Here is a 20,802-nt window from a genome sequence, read left to right as displayed (position 1 = left end):
TGTCCAGCGTCTCAGTTGCTGAGCGGACATTCTGTCTCATCTGACGTCCTCTCTAACCCTTCTGTTTGCAGAGATTGATTCGGAGTCCACTCTCATAGTCCCGTCTAAAGGTCAAAGCACCACAGGTAGACTGAGGCGCGAGCCCCCTTTACATTGAGTGGTGGTGGGAAAGTGGTGCAACCGGGCTGCTTAGGGGCTCACTTTGGAATAACAACTTTCCACAACTTCCCACTAACAACAAAAACCTTGCATTTGATCCTCTCCTCTTGTTTTCTGACCAGAATTTACTCATTCACTCATGTACTGTGGTCTTTGCTGGTACCTTTCAGAAACCACAACCACAAATACTAAAATAATCGTAAATGTGCATTTCGTAGATGATTACCAGCACAGTGGGTAGGCATCTTGATTTGGGGGATCCAGACTCGTGGTTTTTAATGGAACCTTGGGCTACTAACGTCACTAACCTCTTCCTCATTGGCCTCTGTGGTATTAGGGATTTGTGTCTTGTGCACATTTCCTGCCTGAACCAATCGGGCTGCGGACACTGGTTGCTGTGGTTAACCCCACCGGACCGGGCCTAACTGACCCTTTTTGTGTTTCAGAGTTGGAAGCGGACGTTGCTCTCACCGTGGGACAAATAGTAGGCTCAGGTACAAACCTTCCCCCTCCCTCTTTAATAATACAGCTCCATGTTCCTCCTGGAACACATCACACCCCACTGGCCAGGTTGGGGGGTTCCTCATCTAGAAGATGTTCATGCTTCTCACAAAGATAATCCAACACTATTTTGTTTTTTGCAGAGAGAGCTTCTCTGCGGTCGACATCATCCCAATTACAAGTTATGTTTTCAAAGGTTAAAGGTGTAATTTATGATGAAACTATCAGTAAATCGGATCTTTGACAGATGGCAAGTGCTACAGGGTGGGACATGGTGCCTGGCCGGACTCCCTGCAAGGCTGTGTCGCTGACCACTGATTTTCCTAAGGTCACATGCTTGGCTCCCTTTCCCTGGAAAGGGCTACTGGACAAACTCCCAAACTGTTTTTGAAATGTGTCCCATTGTCATGGTGAGACATTTGCCAGTCACACTCATTTCTGACTCTGTTTCTCTTCAACCTTTTGAACCAAGTCAACAACCACACACACATCCCAGTCACAGACACCAGACGGCACTGGTGTCCGTGGGGTTTCGGTTGGTTTGATCATCCCAATGTGAATGGAGCAAATAAAGCACAGCTGAATCATTCATGTCACTCCATTGAATGATGCAACAGCTCCCTCTGTTGTTGAGCATAGAACAGCAGCTCTATATCAGCCTTTTAAAAAGGAGCATCAAGTTAAAGGTTAAGCAGTGACAAAGAGTCTAAAGGGTGTCTGGTACTCGGTGGTTTCAGTGGCCGAGGTTTATGATACATGCAGGGTCCTGCTGCTTCCTCTGCTCAGCTCCGGCTACGACGCGCTTCCTTCCACACACATGATACACACACACTGTTGCATTAAAACCCATGGCCCATCTTTCAAGGCAGCCTCCTCCTCTTCTCTCCTCTAGCATCCCTCTGAAGGCACAGTGCAAAACCACAGGAGCGCTGAGAACTGCTTCCCTTTCTCCCCTTTGCTTATTGTGTTATTTTGATGAGGGGTCATTTATGTAATTGCTGTCCTTACATGTGTCACAGATATGCAGTATTTACTGGCTTCATCAGAAGATGCTGTTCAGTTATGAGTAATGGTGACGGTCTGGATAATTGCAGGCTGTAGTAGCTAGTAGAGATTCACTAGTAACGCGTGTTCACTGTGTTTCACAGATCCATGGAAATAGTTCAGTAGTAGTAGGTTCCAGAGACCTGGGGCATTGTGTTGACCTAACACTTTCATAGAATGAAATATGAACTAAGTCAGCATGCCTCGTAGTCTATTGGCGTCATGCCGAAACACATCCAGGTCACAATGATGGATACATGTGTACACAAACGGACTGAAGTGGAATTGAAATAACTGTCTTGTGGAATTGATTTCCCTGTTGAAGGACACTTTACTAAGCTGTTAACCACTTTCTCTTGTCCAAGCAGAAAAAAGCAGGTAGATCTTTTTAAAGATGTTAGGCTTTCGCTTCTTTCCCCTTTGCTACTAAAAAAGCCTAAATGCCGATGAGGCTTGAAACGGCACCTATGGACCGACCCCACACGGTCCTCCTCCATAGGTGAACCACAACTGCTGTTTTTAACTTATCATTTGGACTTGAGACACGGCGGAATGTTCTTGGCTTTCCCTAACCCCCGCTTGTTTGACCGGCTGCAAAGATCTCTAACCTGCTTTCAACAGAGTGTGTTACTTTGGTTGCTTTTCTTTATGAAAATCCACAGGCTGTTTACTTGGCGAGAGACATACAACTATGGCTACGACGCTGGTAGTTGACTATGTTCAGGATGAGGATGGATGATCACTCTGTCTTCCTCAATGGGATGAGTCTTGGTTCACAAGCCATTTTGAATCCTGTTTGTTCATTTCAGTTTTCTTACCCCTTTTCTGTCTCTTTCTTTATAGTGTATGATAAGCAGGGCTTTCTGCTGAAGCTGGATGCAAAGTTGTAAGTAAAATTACATTTTGTAAAGTAAAATGTCATTTTAAACCCAAAGGGAAACATCTTTCATCTCCAATTGATAGTTGTAGCAGATGCTAAATATGCTAATTTAGCAGATGCATATGCTAGTTGTCTGATCTTAATGGGATAAATTCAGTTTTAACAAATCAGAAACTGAACTGGAACTAGTTGCCTGAATATTAGGATTGTGGCCTATTAATCTCATTTGCATCGCTAGTCAATTCAAATAAACATAATTAATTTGAATTTGAATGCTGGGTCCAATTGTTATAACCACTCATCAATCCCTATATGACTAATAAATGTCGATGTGTGTTTAGATAAATAGGTGTTGGTATGGCTTCTATGCAAACTTGAGTAATTGTATTTTGTTGGCATGTCTGTGTGTTGATGCTCCCACTGTAAACTTAAATTCTCATCACCCCTCCACCATGAGTATTCAAATTTACATTAGTCAATACTTTGTAGACCGATTACAGCTGTGAGTCTTTCTGGGTAAGTTTCTAAGGGCTATCTGCACCTGGATTGTGCAAAAAAAAAAAAAAAAAAAAAACATTATTCAGGGGCAGAACGACAGATTTTTACCTTGTCAGCTTGGGGATTTGATCTAGCAACCTTTTGGTTACTGTCCCAACGCTCTAACCACTAGGCTACCTGCCGCCCATTTATTATTTTCAAAACTCTTCAAGCCCTGTCGATCTGGTCGTTGATCATTGCCAGACCACAAATTCAGGTCTTGCCATAGATTTATGTAAACCGTAACTCGGCCACTCAGGAACATTTACTGTCTTTTTTTGGTAAGCAATTCCAGTGTAGATTTAGCCTGGTGTTTTAGGTTATTGTCCTGCTGAAAGGTGAATTCATCTCCCAGTGTCTGGTGGAAAGCAGAGAGAACCAGGTTTTTCTCTGGGATTTTGCCCGTGCTTAGCTCCATTCCGTTTTATTTTTATCCTGAAATTCCCCAGTCCATTACAATCATACCCATAACATGATGCAGCCACCACTATGCTTGAAATATGGAGAGTAACAATGTGTTGTATTAGATTTGCCACAAACAACTTTTTGCTCAGAATACAAAGTGCTAATTGCTTTGCCATTATTTTTGCTGTATTAATTTAATGCCTTGTTTCAAACAGGATGCATGTTTTGGATTTTTTTAAATTCTGTACAGACTTCCTCCTTTCCCCTCTCTGTCAATTAGGTTTGTATTGTGGAGTATCTACAATGTTGTTGATCCATCCTCCGTTTTCTCCTATCACAGCCATTAAACTCTAACTATTTTAAAGTCACCATTGACCTCATTGTGAAATCCCTGAGCGGTTTCCTTCCTCTCTGGCAACTGACTTCGGAAGGAAGCCTGTGTCTTTGTAGTGACTGGGTTTATTGATACAACATTCAAAGTGTAATTAATAACTTCACCATGCTCAATAAGATATTCAATGTCAGCTTTTTATTTTTACCAATAGGTGGCATTGGAAACCTCCCTGGTCTTTGTGGTTGATCATGTGTTTGAAATTCACTGCTCGACTGACGGACCTTACATATAATTGTATGTGTTGGGTACAGAGATGAGGTAGTCATTCAAAAATCATGTTAAACACTATTACACACAATGACTCCATGCAACTTATTATGTGACTTAACAACATTTTTACTCCTGAACTTTATTTAGTCTTGCCATAACAAAAGGGTTGAATACTTATTGGCTCAAGACATTTCAGCTTTTCATTTTTAATTAATTTGTAAAAATTCTAAAAACATAATTCGACTTTGACATTATGGGGAATTGTGTGTAGGCCAGTGATAAAGCATCAACATTTAATCTATTTTAAATTCAGGCTGTAACACAACAAAATGGAAAAAGTAAAGGGATGTGAATCCTTTCTGAAGACACTCTCTGTAGGCACAACTTCAGGAGAGGGTTTAAATGCTGGTTCTCATCATCTGGACCTACTATTACAACTGCCTACAGCAGTGGTCACCAACTGATCACTTCCTCTGACCTAGCAAAGATGGCCCGTTAGCAAAGAGACTCCAGTCCAATCCAGCTGTAGCCTGTCCATGGGCACGCACCCCCTTCACCCTGCAATGCCCCCATCTCATCAACACTCCCTACGTGTGACGGATAGGCCTCCCATAGTGCAGCCCCCCCTGTTTATTTGAACTAGTCACGTGCCATATAGCGGTTAATTCATGAGCATGATAGTAATGAGGAGGTGGTAAAATGGGCTGCTGGATGGAGTGTTAGAACATGACCTCTCTCGTCCTACATTACCTCTAAATAGGATAGGACAGGCATGGGATGGGCTAAAGGGAACATGTTGATTTTATTTTCTCCTCTCCACATCATCTCAAACTATTTTTAGTTATTTCTTCCTGGGAGATCTTTGTCTAAATTGGATTGTGTGGAAGTGCAGTGTTATCTGGTCATGTTGTTCTCAGTCTCATCTAATAACCTTTTGTCCTTCCCTCTTGGTGACATTCGCAGGTCAGCAGAATTGGCGTACAAGTATGGCAACCTCAGCGAAGGAGTGTGCAAGCCAGGCTACGCAGCTGCCAAGATGACTGCCATCTATCCAAAGTGAGAAACTCTCTCCGGGGTTTGAATAGAGTCCTTGGGTGCATGTTGAATCTTAAAAGGATTCCTCTCCTTGTCACTATTCCTTTGTACTTTGCACTGCTGAAAAAAAAACTGGTCAGGTGAAGCCAAATGTTTTATATCAGTTTAGTGCCATTGAAGGAAAGGAGTTCAGGAGAGGCAGCAACTCTAAGCTATTGAGATGCACCCCTAGAGACGTTATGACATTACTCCAGCCAGCATGGCCCACGGGGATCAACTCAGGAATAAAATCCCCCACATTCCCACACAATCTTTTTAGTCATTAATTTATATCCTCACTACACACACTATACCAGGATCAACTACATTCAGCCATGGGCAGATGCTCAGGGGGCTGGAACATAATTACAAATCATTTGTAGACTGCAAATTGACCGCAAGAAGCCCAAATAGATATAATATTTGACTAAAATGTAATTTCAGGCCTTGCTTATATTTGTATACGATCACAGATATCTCTCTATTATGCGTGGGAATACTCGGGGACAAATCGAATCGGGCTGCCAGCTGAGGAACCTTGCACTATGCCATGTCCTCGTCAGCTTTCCGAACACAAAAGCATCTCTGTTGGGAGAGCGTAGCCCTGTCCTACCCCATTTGAAATGGATGCCAGAAATTAGCCTTTTGTCTGAGGGGCAATGACTTCCTGTCCAGGAGGGCATGACTCATCAGATCTTCCTTCACGGAACACTCAACGGCCCTCCATGATGTCACTGGGCCTTTGATGCCATCCCAAAACCGTCTCCTCTCCAGCCATGGGTCATTGTCTCGAGTGCTTAGCAGGTCTGGCTAGTAAAGGGGCATGTTGAACATAGCAGAACAATGGCCCGGGGCATTTTTCCTCAGCTGCCCCTAAATGTGGAAGATGGCGACTCCATCTTAACATAATGTACGATGATGCTGTGATGATGCATACATAGTCTTCAAAAAGACAGCTAGTGGTTGCACAGAATGCTTCAATTGAGTTAGACAGTTTTGAATAACGAAGAAGACCAGCAATGACAGGATATTTCTTGTATTTTGTGTTTCTTATTCTTTCTGAAACGACATATTTGTATGGTTAACTATGACTCTCATACAGAAACCAAAAAGGGGTCATCATGGTATGTTACACAAATAGTCTTCGGCCTTTTCTCTGGAGTCAGATAGGATTACTAACTTTGGGCGAGCTACGTTGTGGCGCTGCTAAATTCCAGCTGTCGTTAAAGAAGAAGCCGTGCGGTTTTCAGGCCAACTACGAGGCGATGTGTTAACAATGTCTCCCAACGACTTCCTCTAATCAGCCACACGTGTTGGTTCAAAGTTCCCTACGAACAGCCTCCGCTGGGACAGCATTGATTATTACCACATTCACATCAGTAACACTATTCAGTTAGTGCAATTAATGACTTATAGTGACAAAGTTGTGTGTCTGTTCGATGTCCTGTTAGAGTTTGAGTGCCATGTGTGAAAAAGCTAAATGTCTGGTTCGTTCATGCATGACATGTGCAACCACAGATTCTAAATAAGCAAATGGCTACCTCTTCTTGGCCACTTTGCTTCCCTGTCAGGCCACTTGCATACAGAGCTGGGGATGCCAGTCATCTATGCCACATCTCAATCCATTTTTTGGTCTCACTCTCTCATGACCAAATAAGTTGATGATTCATGTAAAAACGTTGCCTACTTTTTCTTCTTGGCAAACTGAATTTCACATGAATTATTTAATCTGTAGTAGAAACAAAGTATATACACTGACAGTTGTTAACTTGACCAGATAAACCCCACCCCCTCAACCTCCTGAAGTGAGACCCCACCCCCTCCATCCTCCTTGTTTGTTCTCTTCCAAAAGGCCCTGCCCCACGGAATACAACATTTTCAACACCTCCCCTCACGCCAAACTGTTTGTATTGGAGCCCTAAATCAAGTGTTGGCGGTGAACTTGAGCGGCGCGGTTATGAAAATATGGCCCCCAGTGAGAGGAAATGAGCACAATGTGCCCTGGCCTCACGTTTTGGGAGCCCTCTCTTTAAGACAAGCAGACCAGATCCCTGTCTGTCCATGGACGAGGAGACTCTTGACTGTCCCAGTTATTTATACCGCGGCTGGGCCCCTGTAGCCACATGTTGATGAATTGCGGTTTGTTTTGGCAAGAGTCTACCTCTGTCAGGTGATGTGAGGAGAGAGATCGAGAGAGATGGAGAGTCAGACATGACTGACTTTTTCTTATTTCTCCCTTCTGACACTGGTACAACTTGTGCCTCAAGTGCAATTAAGGAGTTTGGGGGAAGTGTCACATTTTGGGAAGTTGAAAAGTGGCTCTTCTTAAACATGTTTGGTCATTGATTTCAGACACGCTTAGTAGGAAGTGAGGTCTGGTAATCTGATAGCGGACTCTGATTCCTTTGGTTTGGCTAAGATGGCCATCTTCCGCTTGACTTGTCACACTTAACTGGCAGCAGGTAGCCTAGCGGTTAAGATCAGTGGGGCAGAAAACTAAATGGTGCGGGTTCAAATCCCCTAGCAGACTAGGTGACAAATATGTCAATGTGCTCTTGAGCAAGGCACTTAACCGTAATTGCTCCTGTAAATTGCCTGGGATAAGAGTGTTTGCTAAATTACTAAACTGTAAACTGTGGGCAGCCATAACTAGAGGTTGGTTAAAATGGCCCATGGCTGTAAACACAGCCCCACTAGGGGTTAGTTAAGCCACTGAGTTCTTTCTTCAGATGTGGAGGACATGTTGTGGTTTGCACCCCGGACCTGTGAGTTGTAGAGAATGACTTGATATTGTCAGTTTAAACTGAGAAGCTACCGGTGTTGTATAGACATATAATTAGGATCTCTTGTGGAGCGTTAAGTTTTCATGTGAGGCCAAATTAATTGTTCATTATGAGGAAGGTAAGTACTTCAAATGGGTTTATCATGTAATTAATATTGCATTTCATACAACATTTTCTGACTAGAATCACCAAAATGTAGTCAACATTTTACCACACTCACTTAAAAAAAAAATAGCTACTAATCATACAAATAATTTCTCCGTAAGAATAGTGTCTGACATGAACCATCCTAGGACCAGTAATGTCCTTGTTATCCCCCTCTGTTTAAATGCAGTCTGCAAGCTTGTTGTGAAAACCTTCACTGCAAGCTGTAAAAGTGGAGCATTGGAGCTGCAGGCTTGTTAAACGACAACCCCTGTGCTCTCCCCAGCGAGACAGCAGGTCATAAAAACAGCCATCCATCGTCCGGCCACACTTCCAGAAGCAGCACGTACAGCCCAGGTCCGAGGGGCCTGACCGGGGGAAGTGGCTACTTCTGATTTGAGAGGAGGGCTTTATCAAAGGGGGGTCGTCACAGCCAGGGGCCGGGGGTGGAAATGCTTAAGTGTGCCGTGTACCCTTAACAGTCACAGCTTCTTCAAGTATGCCAAACGCAATTTTTATTTGAAGCCTCCGAGGGCAGGCGAAGTGGGTTTGTAATGTCATGGCACATTTTTCCTGGAGTCTAAAAATGTTTTAAAATCTTCAAAGGATGATTTTTGTTGTTTGCTTCGTTTCTGTACATCAAACCCCAGTCTGTATACCTGTAACTAACTAGGTTGGTGTCGGAATACTTTTCTAGTGCGCCAACTGTTTCTGCACAGATTACCAATCAACACTACCCTCTTGAGTAAAATGGCCCCTTCCTCGAAACAGCCAGGCCCCAAATCATCTGGGACAGAAACACTGACATCAATACATCGTCAGGACACGTATACCCAAACTATGCGTCAAGAATGATTTAGACCTTTTCCTGGGAAAAAAACTTTGTCAATGAGGGTACATGCAGGAGGCTTGTTCTCTTTCTCCCCTGTGTTATGTCTTTTTCTCCCTTGAGCCAGACCGTTTTGCTCTGTGTGCGCAGGATTGGTTTGGGGAACGGGGCGAAGCGGAAAAGTGGGATGACGTTGTTAGATTGATGAGTGGAACAAGCGTCTCCTCTTACGGTCCAGTGTCTTTAACGCCTGGCAGGACATTCACACCAGAGCCCTAGGGGTCACGGCAGAGATGAGTGGGGGCCACTTCCTTCTCAGGGAGATCGAGAGAAGAAACGCTTTTAGAAAAAAACTAGTGTCCTGCGAGACATTGTGGTGTACCCCCAGACACATGTTCTCTGCTTGATCCCTCACTCACTCACCCCTGCATGGGCGTTCAGGTTAACTCCGTTGCTCATTGACGAGTGTCAATCTAACTTGATTAACACGGCACGTTATCTGTGGTGGATCTCCCGCGGCACGTTATCTGTGGTGGACCTCCCACGGCACGTTATCTGTGGTGGACCTCTCACGGCACGTTATCTGTGGTGGCACGTTATCTGTGGTGGGACACGTTATGTGGTGGACCTCACGGCACGTTATCTGTGGTGGACCTCTCACGGCACGTTATCTGTGGTGGACGTTATCTGTGGTGGACCTCTCACGGCACGTTATCTGTGGTGGACCTCTCACGGCACGTTATCTGTGGTGGACCTCGCACGGCACGTTATCTGTGGTGGACCTCTCACGGCACGTTATCTGGAATAAGACAAGGGTTTGGCTGGCTTTTGAACTATGCATCTGGAAATGAGAGGGTGCAACTAAGTCAACACAACACAAAAGTAGGCCTATTTTGTTTAACTTTAGTCCTCCTGGACCTGCACATGGTTGAACAGACAAATCCTCTAAAATATCATCTCTCCCGTTCTTCTCTCTGCTGTTCTCACAGGTTCATGAAGCCAGCTCCCATGTTTCTCGACCGGAACTTCAAGCGTCTGGCCAAAGTCAGCAGTTACTTACCTCCATTTGGATTCAAAACACAAGGTAAGACACATTGCGTGTCTAATGTGCACAAATTGGATTATGCCCCCTTGAGCAAGGCACTTAACCCTAATTTCTCCTTTAAATCACTATGCCCCCATCCATGTATCTCATTGTCAATGGATGTGTCATTAACTTGTCATTGTGGTTTTGGAACTGTGTATGGATGGTGGTTTGAGCTGGATAGGTAAGCTAAAGAGAAGAGGGTGCCAGGGCTCTACCATCCTTATCACCACGTGTCAGTTAGCACATCTTTACTCTTGGTGATAGAGCTGGCAGAACAGCCCTCCTGGCATACTTGGTCTAATTCTGCTCCTGTCATGCTCTCTGATGTCTCTACACACTGCCTCTGACCGTGCCATTACCTGGGGTGGGGGGCAGGATAGAGGGTGAGAATGGGATGCATGAATACTACAGGACATTTCTTGCTATGGCAACATCTGGATAGCGAGACAGCACTTTTCAGTTTCTCTGAACTTCTACAAACTTCTATGGCATTTTCCAACTTCAACACCCATTCTGAATGAATGGCGAAATGCATTAAACTATGAAGCTACTTAAATGATTATGTTATCAGACGCTCTTATCCAGTGTGACTTACAGGAGCAATTAGGGTTAAGTGCCTTGCTCTAGGGCACATTGACAGATGTTTCAGCTAGTTGGCTCGGGGATTCGAACCAACATCCTTCCGGTTTCTTGCCCGACACTCTTAACCGCTGGGCAACCTGCCGTTCTTTCCTTGACTGTGAAGTAGTCATGTCTCAATATGGGGTGAGGTAGCTCACTGACTGCCAAAAGACTGACAAGAATCTATGCATTTCATGAATCAAACTTCAGCACATCCGAATTGGGAAGATGAGGTAAAAGGGGTGTGGCCTGTGCATCCTCTCGCATATTTTCCAATACTTATGAACGAAGTGAGCGTAAAGGTACACTGAATGTTACCTATGTGCTCTGGCAAGGGCCCTCTGCCCACTCTCACACGCTGGTTTTTATTTCTATACATTTTAAGTATCAATTTAGTTACATAAAGGGAATAGCTCAATTATTGCTACAGAGTCACCCAAGTCCATTTGAATTATTCTCCTTTTTGTACCCCTTGACTTTAGCTAGTTATGTCTAAGCCTCTGACTGTCATATAGACAAACCAAGGATATCCCCATGTGCATCGGAGCTAAGCTTTTGGATTGCCTAGACCAGGGTTTCCCAATCACCGGGCCAGGGGCCGCTGGCCTATACCAACTGACCAGACCACAATGCACCTAGAATAGAAAGTTTGATAAAGTTGAGATATTTCTGACCTGTATACAATTATGCTCTTTGCCAATCCCAAGTGATTCATAAGCATTGACGATGTATTAATGTTAGACTGACCAGTCTCCGGTGTTTCCCTTTACCTTTTGTCTACTCTGCTCTATAGCTGCATGCTGTAGCATAATTATCAGAGACCTCCAGTCCCTCTTCCATATTTCAGCTGAAGATTTTCATCGGCAGAACCGTGTACGCCAAGGCGATGGTTATTTGTCTGCGCTGCTGCCCAGACATACTTGGCTGAAGTGTTTATCCTAGTCGCTAATAACAATTAGCCGTCATGTCTTCCCCCTGGAAGAAAACTTCCCTTCTGCGATTTCGCACCCCCTCAAGTCGGGTGTGGTCTGGTCCTCTGTTTTTGCTACCCGAGGTGATGCTTGATGCCGGACATCGACACCTTGTCCAAACAATGGGCCGCTGCTCTTTTTCTGCTTTTTAATCATTAGAGGGATAAAGCTGTAAGCCTGCTGCATTACTCTTGCAAGAGACCCATGTAGATGCTTAAATGTGATTATACACTATATATACAAAAGTATGTGGACACCCTTTCAAATGAGTGGATTCGGCTATTTCAGCCACAACCGTTGCTGACGGGTGTATAAAATCGAGCAGACAGCCATGCAATCTCATAGACAAACGTTAGCAGTAGAATGGCCTTGCTGAAGAGCTCAGTTACTTTCAACTTGGCACTGTCATGTTGAAAGTAATGCCAGATTTGTCATAGGATGCCACCTTTCTAACAAGTCAGTTCGTCAAATTTCTGCCCCGCTAGAGCTGCCCCGGTCAAATGTAAGTGCTGTTATTGTGAAATTTAAACGTCTAGGAGCAACAACAGCTCAGCCACCAAGTGGTAGGCCACGCAGCCTCGCAGACAGGACCACCGAGTGTTGAAGTGCACAGCATTTAAAAATCATCTCTTCTCGGTTGCAACACTGGAACTTCATGAAATAGGTTTCCATGGCAGAGCAGCCGCACACAAGCCTATGCTCAATGCTAATCGTCGGCTGGAGTGGCGTACAGCTTGCCTCCATTGTTCTCTGGAGTGATGAATCATGCTTCACCATCTGGCAGTCCAACGGTTTGGCAGATGCCAGGAGAATGCTACCTGCCCCAATGCATAGTGCCAATTGTAAAGTTTGGTAGTGGAGGAATAATGGTCTGGGGATGTTTTTCATGGTTCAGGCTAGGCCCCTTAGTTCCAGTGAAGGGAAATCTTAATGCAACAGCATACAATGATATTCTAGACAATTCTGTGCTTCCAACTTTATGGCAACAGTTTGGGGACAGCCCTTTCCTGTTTCAGCATGGCAATGCCCCCGTGCACAAAGTGAGGTCCATACAGAAATAGTTTAAGATCAGTGTTGAAGAACTTGACTGGCCTGCACAGAACAATGACTTCATCCCCACCGGACACCTTTGTGATGAATTGGAACGCCGAATGAGACACGTGCCGACCTCATTAATGCTCTTGTGGTTGAATGGAAGCATGTCCCCGCAGCAATGTTCCAACATCGAGTGGAGGCTGTTACAGCAGCAAATGGGGGATCCACTCCATATTAATGCCCATGATTTTGGAATGCTCTGTTTAACGAGCAGGTCTTCACATACTTTCGGTCATGAGTGATACTTTCAAATATGATTTTTTTGGACAAAAGATATACACTACCAGTATAAAGTTTTAAAACACCTACTCATTCAAGAGTTTTTATTTTTACTATTTTCTACATTGTAGAATAATAGTGAAGACATCAACACTATAAAATAACACATGGAATCATGTAGTAACAAAGTGTTAAACAAATCAAAATACATTTGAGATTCTTCAAATAGCCACCCTTTGCCTTGATGAGTAATGCCAGATATGTAAACATTAAGTGGTTAAGATAACGTAGAATAGTATAGAATACTGTATATACATATGACATGAGTAATGCCAGATATGTAAACATTATTAAAGTGACTAGTGTTCCATTCCTTACAGTGGCCAGTGATCTCTGGTCTATGCCTATAGGCTGTCTCTAATGTGCTAGTGATGGCTGTGTAACAGTCTGATAGCCTTGAGACAGGGTGCTTTCAATTGTGCATCTGTAAAGGGTTTTCGGTGATACTCACATTTCTTTAGCCTCCTGAGGTTGAAGAGGCTCTGTTGCGCCTTCTTCACCACACTGTGGGTGGTGGATGGTCCATTTCAGTTTGTCAGTGATGTGTACGAAACTTGAAGTTTTCCACCTTCTCCACTGCAGTCCTGTATATAGGGGGGTGCACCCTCTGCTGTTTCCTGAAGTCCATGATGATCTCCTTTGTTTTGTTGATGTTGAGTTAGCGGTTATTTTCCAGGCACCACACTCCCAAATCCCTCACCTCCTCCCTGTAAACTGTCTCGCCATCGTTGCTTATCAAGCCTACTACTGTTGTGCCGTGTGCAAACTTGATGATTGAGTTGGAGGCGGTCCTCATGAGAGCCAGGTTTATCATAGCTCATGAAGCTGGCTGAGACAATGCCAAGAGTGTGCAAAGCTGTCATCAAGTCAAAGAATGGCTACTTTGAAGAATCTCAAATATATCAAATGTATTTTGATTTGTTTAACACTTTTTAGTTACTACATGATTCTATATGTTATTTTATAGTTTTGATGTGTTTACTATTATTCTACAATGTAGAAAATAGTAAAAAATTAAGACACAACCTTGAATGATTAGGTGTTCTACAGTAGTGTAGATCTCCCAATAATCTGGCCATGGTAGATCTATGACTAATATGAGAAGCAAAGAGCCAAGAGGTGCTAGTGGGCTGTGGGGGCGAAGACCAATATGTCTTACAACGTAAGACTTCTGATATATGTCTTTTACAACGTTAGTCACCTGGCCTGTGGCTTATCCTTATCTGTAATTGAATAAATGTGGGGGATGTTCTCTTCTCCAGACCTCCAACTCTCCCAAGGACCACCTAGCCTGCTACAGCATTTTCTGGGAGTTGAAGCTCTCGACAGTTATTTATTGAAGAGGAGCTATTAATCCTTTTCATTATTATTTTTGTTTGTGAACTAGCAATAATAATTCATTGTAGTTGATATCTAAACTCTTTTCTTCTTTTTTTCAGAAACAATCATAGACATTATTCTAACTGCCACAAAGAACTATGGGCTGGGTCAAGACGTCGACAGGTAATTACCACAGGAACGAAGTAAAACTCTCGCACACAAACGCAAAGTGTTGAAGTTGGAAGTTTACACCTCAGCCGTACTCCTTAGCCAAATACATTTAAACTCAGTTTTTCACCATTCCTGACATTTAATCCTAGTAAACATTCCCTGTCTTAGGTCAGATAGGATCACCACTTTATTTTAAGAATGTGAAATGTCAGAATAATAGTAGAGTGATTTATTTCAGCTTTTATTTCTTTCATCACATTCCCAGTGGGTCAGAAGTTTACATACGCTCAATTTGGTAGCATTGCCTTTAAATTGTTTAACTTGGGTCAAACATTTCGGGTAGCCTTCCACAAGCTTCCCACAATAAGTTGGGTGAATTTTGGCCCATTCCTCCTGACAGCTGGTGTAACTGAGTCAGGTTTGTCAGCCTCCTTGCTTGCACATGCTTTTTCAGTTCTGCCCACAAATGTTCTATAGGATTGAGGTCAGGGCTTTGTGATGGCCTGTCCAATAACTCTACTTTGTTGTCCTTAAGCCATTTTGCCACAACTTTGGACATATGCTGGGGGTCATTGTCCATTTGGAAGACCCATTTGCGACCAATCTTTAACTTCCTGACTGATGTCTTGTGATGTTGCTTCAATATATCCACATAATTTTCCTACCTCATGATGCCATCTATTTTGTGAAGCGCACCAGTCCCTCCTGCAGCAAAGCACCCCCACAACATGATGCTGCCACCCCTGTGCTTCACGGTTGGGATGGTGTTCTTCGGCTTGCCAGCACCCCCCTTTTTCCTCCAAAAATAACGATGGTCATTATGGCCAAACAGTTCTATTTTTGTCCCCATGTGCAGTTGCAAACCGTAGTCTGGCTTTTTTTATGGCGGTTTTTGAGCATTGGCTTCTTCCTTGCTGAGCAGCCTTTCAGGTTATGTCGATTTATAGGACTCGTTTTACTGTGGATGTAGATACTTTTGTACCTGTTTCTTCCGTAGCATCTTCAGAAGGTCCTTTGCTGTTGTTCTGGGATTATTTGCACTTTTGCACCGAAGTACGTTCATCTCTAGGAGACAGAACGCGTCTCCTTCCTGAGCGGTATGGCGGCTGCGTGGTCCCATGGTGTTTACTTGCATACTATTGTTTGTACAGACGAACGTGGTACCTTCAGGCGTTTGGAAATTGCTCCCAGATTTGTGGAGGGGTACATTTTTTTCCCCCTGAGGTCTTTGCTGATTTCTTTTGAATTTCCCATGATGTCAAGCAATGAGGCACTGAGTTTGAAGGTAGGCCTTGAAATACATCCACAGGTACACCTCCAATTGACTCAAATGATGTCAATTAGCCTATCAGAAGCTTTTTAAGCCATGACATAATTTTCTGGAATTTTCCAAGTTGTTTAAAGGCACAGTCAACTTAGTGTATGTAAACTTCTGACCCACTGAGATTGTGATACAGGGAATTATAAGTGAAACAATCTGTCTGTAAACAATTGTTTGAAAAATCACTTGTGTCATGCACAAAGTAGATGTCCCAACCGACTTGCCAAAACGATAGTTTGTTAACAAGAAATTTGTGGAGTGGTTGAAAAATGAGTTTTAATGACTCGAACCTAAGTGTGTAAACTTCTGACTTCAACTGTACATTCTAGCACTTACACACATTCTTTCTCTTTTCAAACATTCTAACTGGCCAGACATTCTTCTCTTCCAGTTTAATTTGTAAAAGATGCATTATCGTGGGCAATGGTGGTATCCTGGCTAATAAGTCTCTGGGCTCCCGAATCGATGATTACGACATTGTGGTGAGGTGAGTCTTTACTAATGTAAGGGCAACGCGATGCCAGTTCCAGGGATAAAGAAAAATATGAAGTCCTTGTTGAAATTCTTACACAGGGACACTCGAAGTGTAAACCAATCATTGTTTGTCAGCACGCTGGAGAGGTTCCAACCACAGCACCACACGTCTATTTATTTAATCTTTTTAACTAGGCAAGTAGTTAAGAACAAATGACTGCCTACCGGGGAACAGTGGGCTAACTGCCTTGTTCAGGGCCAGAACAACACATTTTTACCTTGTCAGCTCAGGGATTCGATCCAGCAACCTTTCGTTTACTGGCCCAATGTTCTAACCACTAGGCTACCTGCCGCCCCAATCAATCAGGAGCTCTGCTTGGGCAGTCCCAGCAGTTGTCTTATGCCATGATGATCTGGACAAGACTGCTGTACATAATACAAGTTATATTTGTGATTTAGCTTAATTAATCATTACCATTTTGTTTCATTCTTGTGACCAACTAATACTGATTCATAACATGTGACAGACCAAAACCTCAAGGCTTCTTCTCTTTAAGCTAAGACCTTGAAACTGAGATCTTTCGTTCTCAAAACAAGTACTGACAAATTGCAGATACTGACGAGTGAGGATTCGTTCAGTCAGTCACTTGCGTGAACACAGAAATTGGTTATTAGATCAGCGCATGAGTAGAAGACAGAAATTCGTTATAAGAAAAGCACAAACGTTAAAATTCCAAAAACACTGAATTTGATGTGATTACATCCTGCTTATTGTCGATTCCTCCTGAACTCTGAAGCTTGTTAATGTTGATTGACTTAGGTTAGGGCTTAGATTGACATGAGTGTAAACCTACTGTTTTATCAGTACACCATGAAGGATACTGGGCATTTGTTGGCAAGCCCAGTATCAGAAAGAAGCTAAATGACCATTTATTGTTTTGATTGGCAAAAATTGTAGTCATATTTGAGAGGGAGTGAAACTAAATTCTCAAGTCCCCAGTCTTGTTATGTCAACACACAATGTATAGAGCCCCACAGTGGAGCTGTCATAATACCCATAAAACCTGCGGTCAAACAGGGAATGGTTCCAATCGTTTTTCCACCATTCATTTTTCCCATAGGGAATTTTGGAAACATTTCAAATCAGGGTTGTGTTTTGTGTAGGCTTACCCTGGCGTGGTGTTTTGTGTAGGCTTACCCTGGCGTGGTGTTTTGTGTAGGCTTACCCTGGCGTGGTGTTTTGATAACCTTGTAAATCTCTCGGACAAGGTAACTTTTTAATATATTTGTCTCTATTTACTCTCAGATTCTAAAATGCTAATTAGCATCAAAGTAGACTACCTTCAAGACTACAAATCACAGCAAGCTCCCGCATGTCATCTTTGCTGATGGGTATTGTGTCAATTTAAAACTATCATGAGGCAGTTCACGGAATTGTCAATTTAAAGAAATTTAGCCGACTTATTCATTACTAAATTTAGCTATTAAATAGTTAATCCAGAGATTCTTACCTTTGCCTTGATTTGGCAGTCTCGTCCAGATCATCATGGCATTTGTAGTTCTTTATGATAGCCACATTAGCAGCTAATTAGCATTTCATTTTTGGGGGATAAATACAGGCAAATATACTGATAAAAGTCATGTTGTCCTAGAGAGATTTACACGGTCCTCAAAACGTCACGCCAGGGTAAGCCTACATGAAACACAGCCATTATTTTAAGTGTTTCTAAAATCCCCTATGGGAAAAATGAATGGTAGACAAACTATTTTTGTTTGATTGCTAGGTTTTATGGGTATTATGACTCATACTGTGGTACTCTATTCGCCCACATAGCGCTTCTTCTCCAACCGCAGGTTGAACGAGGCTCCGGTGACTGGTTTCGGCAAGGACGTGGGCACCAAGACCACCATGCGTATCACCTACCCCGAGGGGGCCATCCAGAAGCCTGAGCGATACGAGAAGGACTCGCTCTTCGTCTTCTCTGCCTTCAAACCGCTGGACTTCAAGTGGCTCAGACAGATGGTCTTCAGAGAGAAGCTGGTGAGGCATAAGTCAAGGCTGACTGTTGTTACCTTTGCTCATTGGGACCACTAAGAAATCCATCACACACAGTTAGTTGGTCATGTTACTATGAGCTTGTGTGCATTTCCACTGCTCTGAAAGATGATCATTATTTATTCTGCATATTGTCCAGCCCCACCTCTTTCTAGGTCTTCCATTGCTTCATAACATTGAGGCGACCACATATGCATGAATCCCACTGGATGTTTTGGTTAGTTTAAGTGCTTTCTGTGGCACTGAGTGACTAGTTTTATTTTTTTGTTAACGCCATTTTGGTTGTAAACAGACTGTCTTCTGTCGCAGTCACTTGCTCGTCCTGTGACATTTAATAGATGTGGTTGTGAATTCTCACAATGCTTTCCCATTTTATCGTGAATATGGAAATCACTTTAAATTGTGGTTTTATAGAAAAAACTGTCTGAGTTCGTGTTCCTCTCTGCTTTTCATTCTGCCATGACATAAAACAATTTTCCCATTTTAAGGACCTTTTGACAAGCCACTGACTGCCACGCTTGAGTGACAGCCTGTGAGTTGGCCTCTTAATCTATGGCTGGGTGACTGAATGGGTCTTTCCTTATCTCTGACGGGAAGGATGGCAGACATTTTAATGACTCTGAGGACACAATCTGTTATCACTGAAATAGCTTGCACAAGCACTCTCGCTTGTCTGTAGTCACTCCACCGCAGTCAGGGTAGGGTATGCTCAATTCAAGGACATTCCTGATGGAGCAAAAACGGTGCCTGTCTTTGAACTTCAATCTTGGCTGGGTTGAGTTTCTCCATATAGGGGGCTTCCTGCTCATTTTCTACAGGGATTCTTCTTGCAAATCTGGCAAGCCAGCGTCTTGGGAACAGACTTCCTATCCAGCACAGCTGTGTGACTTTCAGGGACCAGTGGCCAGCAGGAATTTTTACTGGGTGACATTTTTCAAAATACAAGCTTCTGGAGAGATGGAGGGAGAGAAGAGGGGTTAGGAGGAGGGAGAGAAGAGGGGTTAGGAGGAGGATTAGAGTGAGGGGGGGTACTAGTAAGTGAGAAAGGGAAATAGTTGGCTGCTTGATATCCCCTTAGCCTTTTGAATTGGGCAGATTTGTCTGGACTAATCAGCTGGTAAGTAGCGGGACAGTGGAAATGGCGGACGGAGATAATTGATCTGGCCTCTGGGTCCTGACAGATCAGCCTTTGATCTGCAGGGGAAGGAATAATTTTTCTCATGAAGTAAATTGCTGTTCAAAAGTACCGGCTCTTTTCCATGACAGCGTTTTAGCTGTGATGTCGCGTATGCACTGAACTCATAATCACACCAACTCACTATTTCGGGTTGACTTTGCCCCATGGAGCTCATTGTAATTAACTACGCAAATGTCTGAATTTTAGAAGCTGGACTTTTTTATTGAAACTGCGGAAATCACTGACAACTATAATAGGGCTCTGAGAATAACGCGAGGCATTATTTTATTTATTTAACTGAGCAAGTCCGTTAAAAAAAGATTCTTATTTACAATGACAGCCTACCAAAAGGCAAAAGGCCTCCTGCGGTGACAGGGGTTGCGATTTAAAAATATAGGACAAAACACACACCACGACGAGAGACTTAAGACAACAACACACATGGTAGCAACACCACATGGTAGCAGCACCACATGGTAGCAGCACCACATGGTAGCAGCACCACATGGTAGCAGCACCACATGGTAGCAGCACCACATGGTAGCAGCACCACATGGTAGCAGCACAAAACATGGAACACACATTATTGGGCACAGACAACGGCACAAAGGTAGACACAACAATATTACACTAGTTACCCTAGATAAAAGCAAATTAAGTGAATACTTTGTAAAGTATTTTTAGCGACGGTATTGAAACATTTTAAATTGGTGCTGACTGCTGAGATGTTTTACTTGTAACTTTTACTTTTATTCTACTGACACACACAGACCGGGACAGCCGCAGTTGTACACCATGTTTCCAGCGAGTCCACTTCAATACGTTCGTATGTAGTAAGTGTATCGAGGTTTGAAGTGTCTTTTTAAGTGTTTTGTCACTTGACAAATGAGGCCCATCATTGTGAATTCCTGCTGATGAAAAATGATCCTAGATTCTCTGTTCGCTCCTGGAGATGGATTAGTATTTTACACACACGCGCGCACACACATTCCACTTATTGCCGCAACCAGTTTCTCAACTTGTTTAACTTTGGATGTTTTTTCTTTGACGGGTAAATAAAAAGGAATGACATTTAGATGTTCAACCAGACATTCAACTAATATCAGGTATTTACGTTCAATTCACCTGAGTAGAGACAGTATTTTCCTATGGGTTATTTGGGGGAAATGAGTCATGAAGATGCTTAACATGATATATTCTCAGTAAACAACCAGTTACCATGGTAACCCTGTAGGCAGTCATATCTGTTGACTGGAAACTGTTTAACTGT

The 20,802-nt window shown here is 43.2% G+C and overlaps 1 protein-coding gene across 9 annotated transcripts in view; it reads left to right on the top strand.

Moving 5' to 3' along the window:
* Positions 1 to 20,802, top strand: part of LOC135558504 (CMP-N-acetylneuraminate-beta-1,4-galactoside alpha-2,3-sialyltransferase-like) — a 110,546-nt gene that overhangs the window by 62,174 nt on the left and 27,570 nt on the right. For 8 of the 9 annotated variants that reach the window (XR_010458366.1, XM_064992350.1, XM_064992352.1 and 5 more), the window contains 8 exons: positions 72 to 125; positions 606 to 653; positions 2,548 to 2,590; positions 5,094 to 5,186; positions 9,950 to 10,044; positions 14,453 to 14,516; positions 16,217 to 16,312; positions 18,154 to 18,340. Coding sequence is in view for 8 of the 9 variants with exons in the window: in XM_064992350.1 (XP_064848422.1) it covers positions 72 to 125; positions 606 to 653; positions 2,548 to 2,590; positions 5,094 to 5,186; positions 9,950 to 10,044; positions 14,453 to 14,516; positions 16,217 to 16,312; positions 18,154 to 18,340 (680 nt within the window). In the remaining variant the exon portion in view is untranslated. The remainder of the gene's footprint in view (positions 1 to 71; positions 126 to 605; positions 654 to 2,547; positions 2,591 to 5,093; positions 5,187 to 9,949; positions 10,045 to 14,452; positions 14,517 to 16,216; positions 16,313 to 18,153; positions 18,341 to 20,802) is intronic. The other variant, XM_064992353.1, reaches the window with a different exon arrangement.

The sequence above is a fragment of the Oncorhynchus masou genome, chromosome 17 (assembly GCF_036934945.1).
Source record: "Oncorhynchus masou masou isolate Uvic2021 chromosome 17, UVic_Omas_1.1, whole genome shotgun sequence".
Taxonomy (NCBI): Eukaryota; Metazoa; Chordata; class Actinopteri; order Salmoniformes; family Salmonidae; genus Oncorhynchus; species Oncorhynchus masou.
This window is presented reverse-complemented; position numbering and strand designations above follow the sequence as displayed.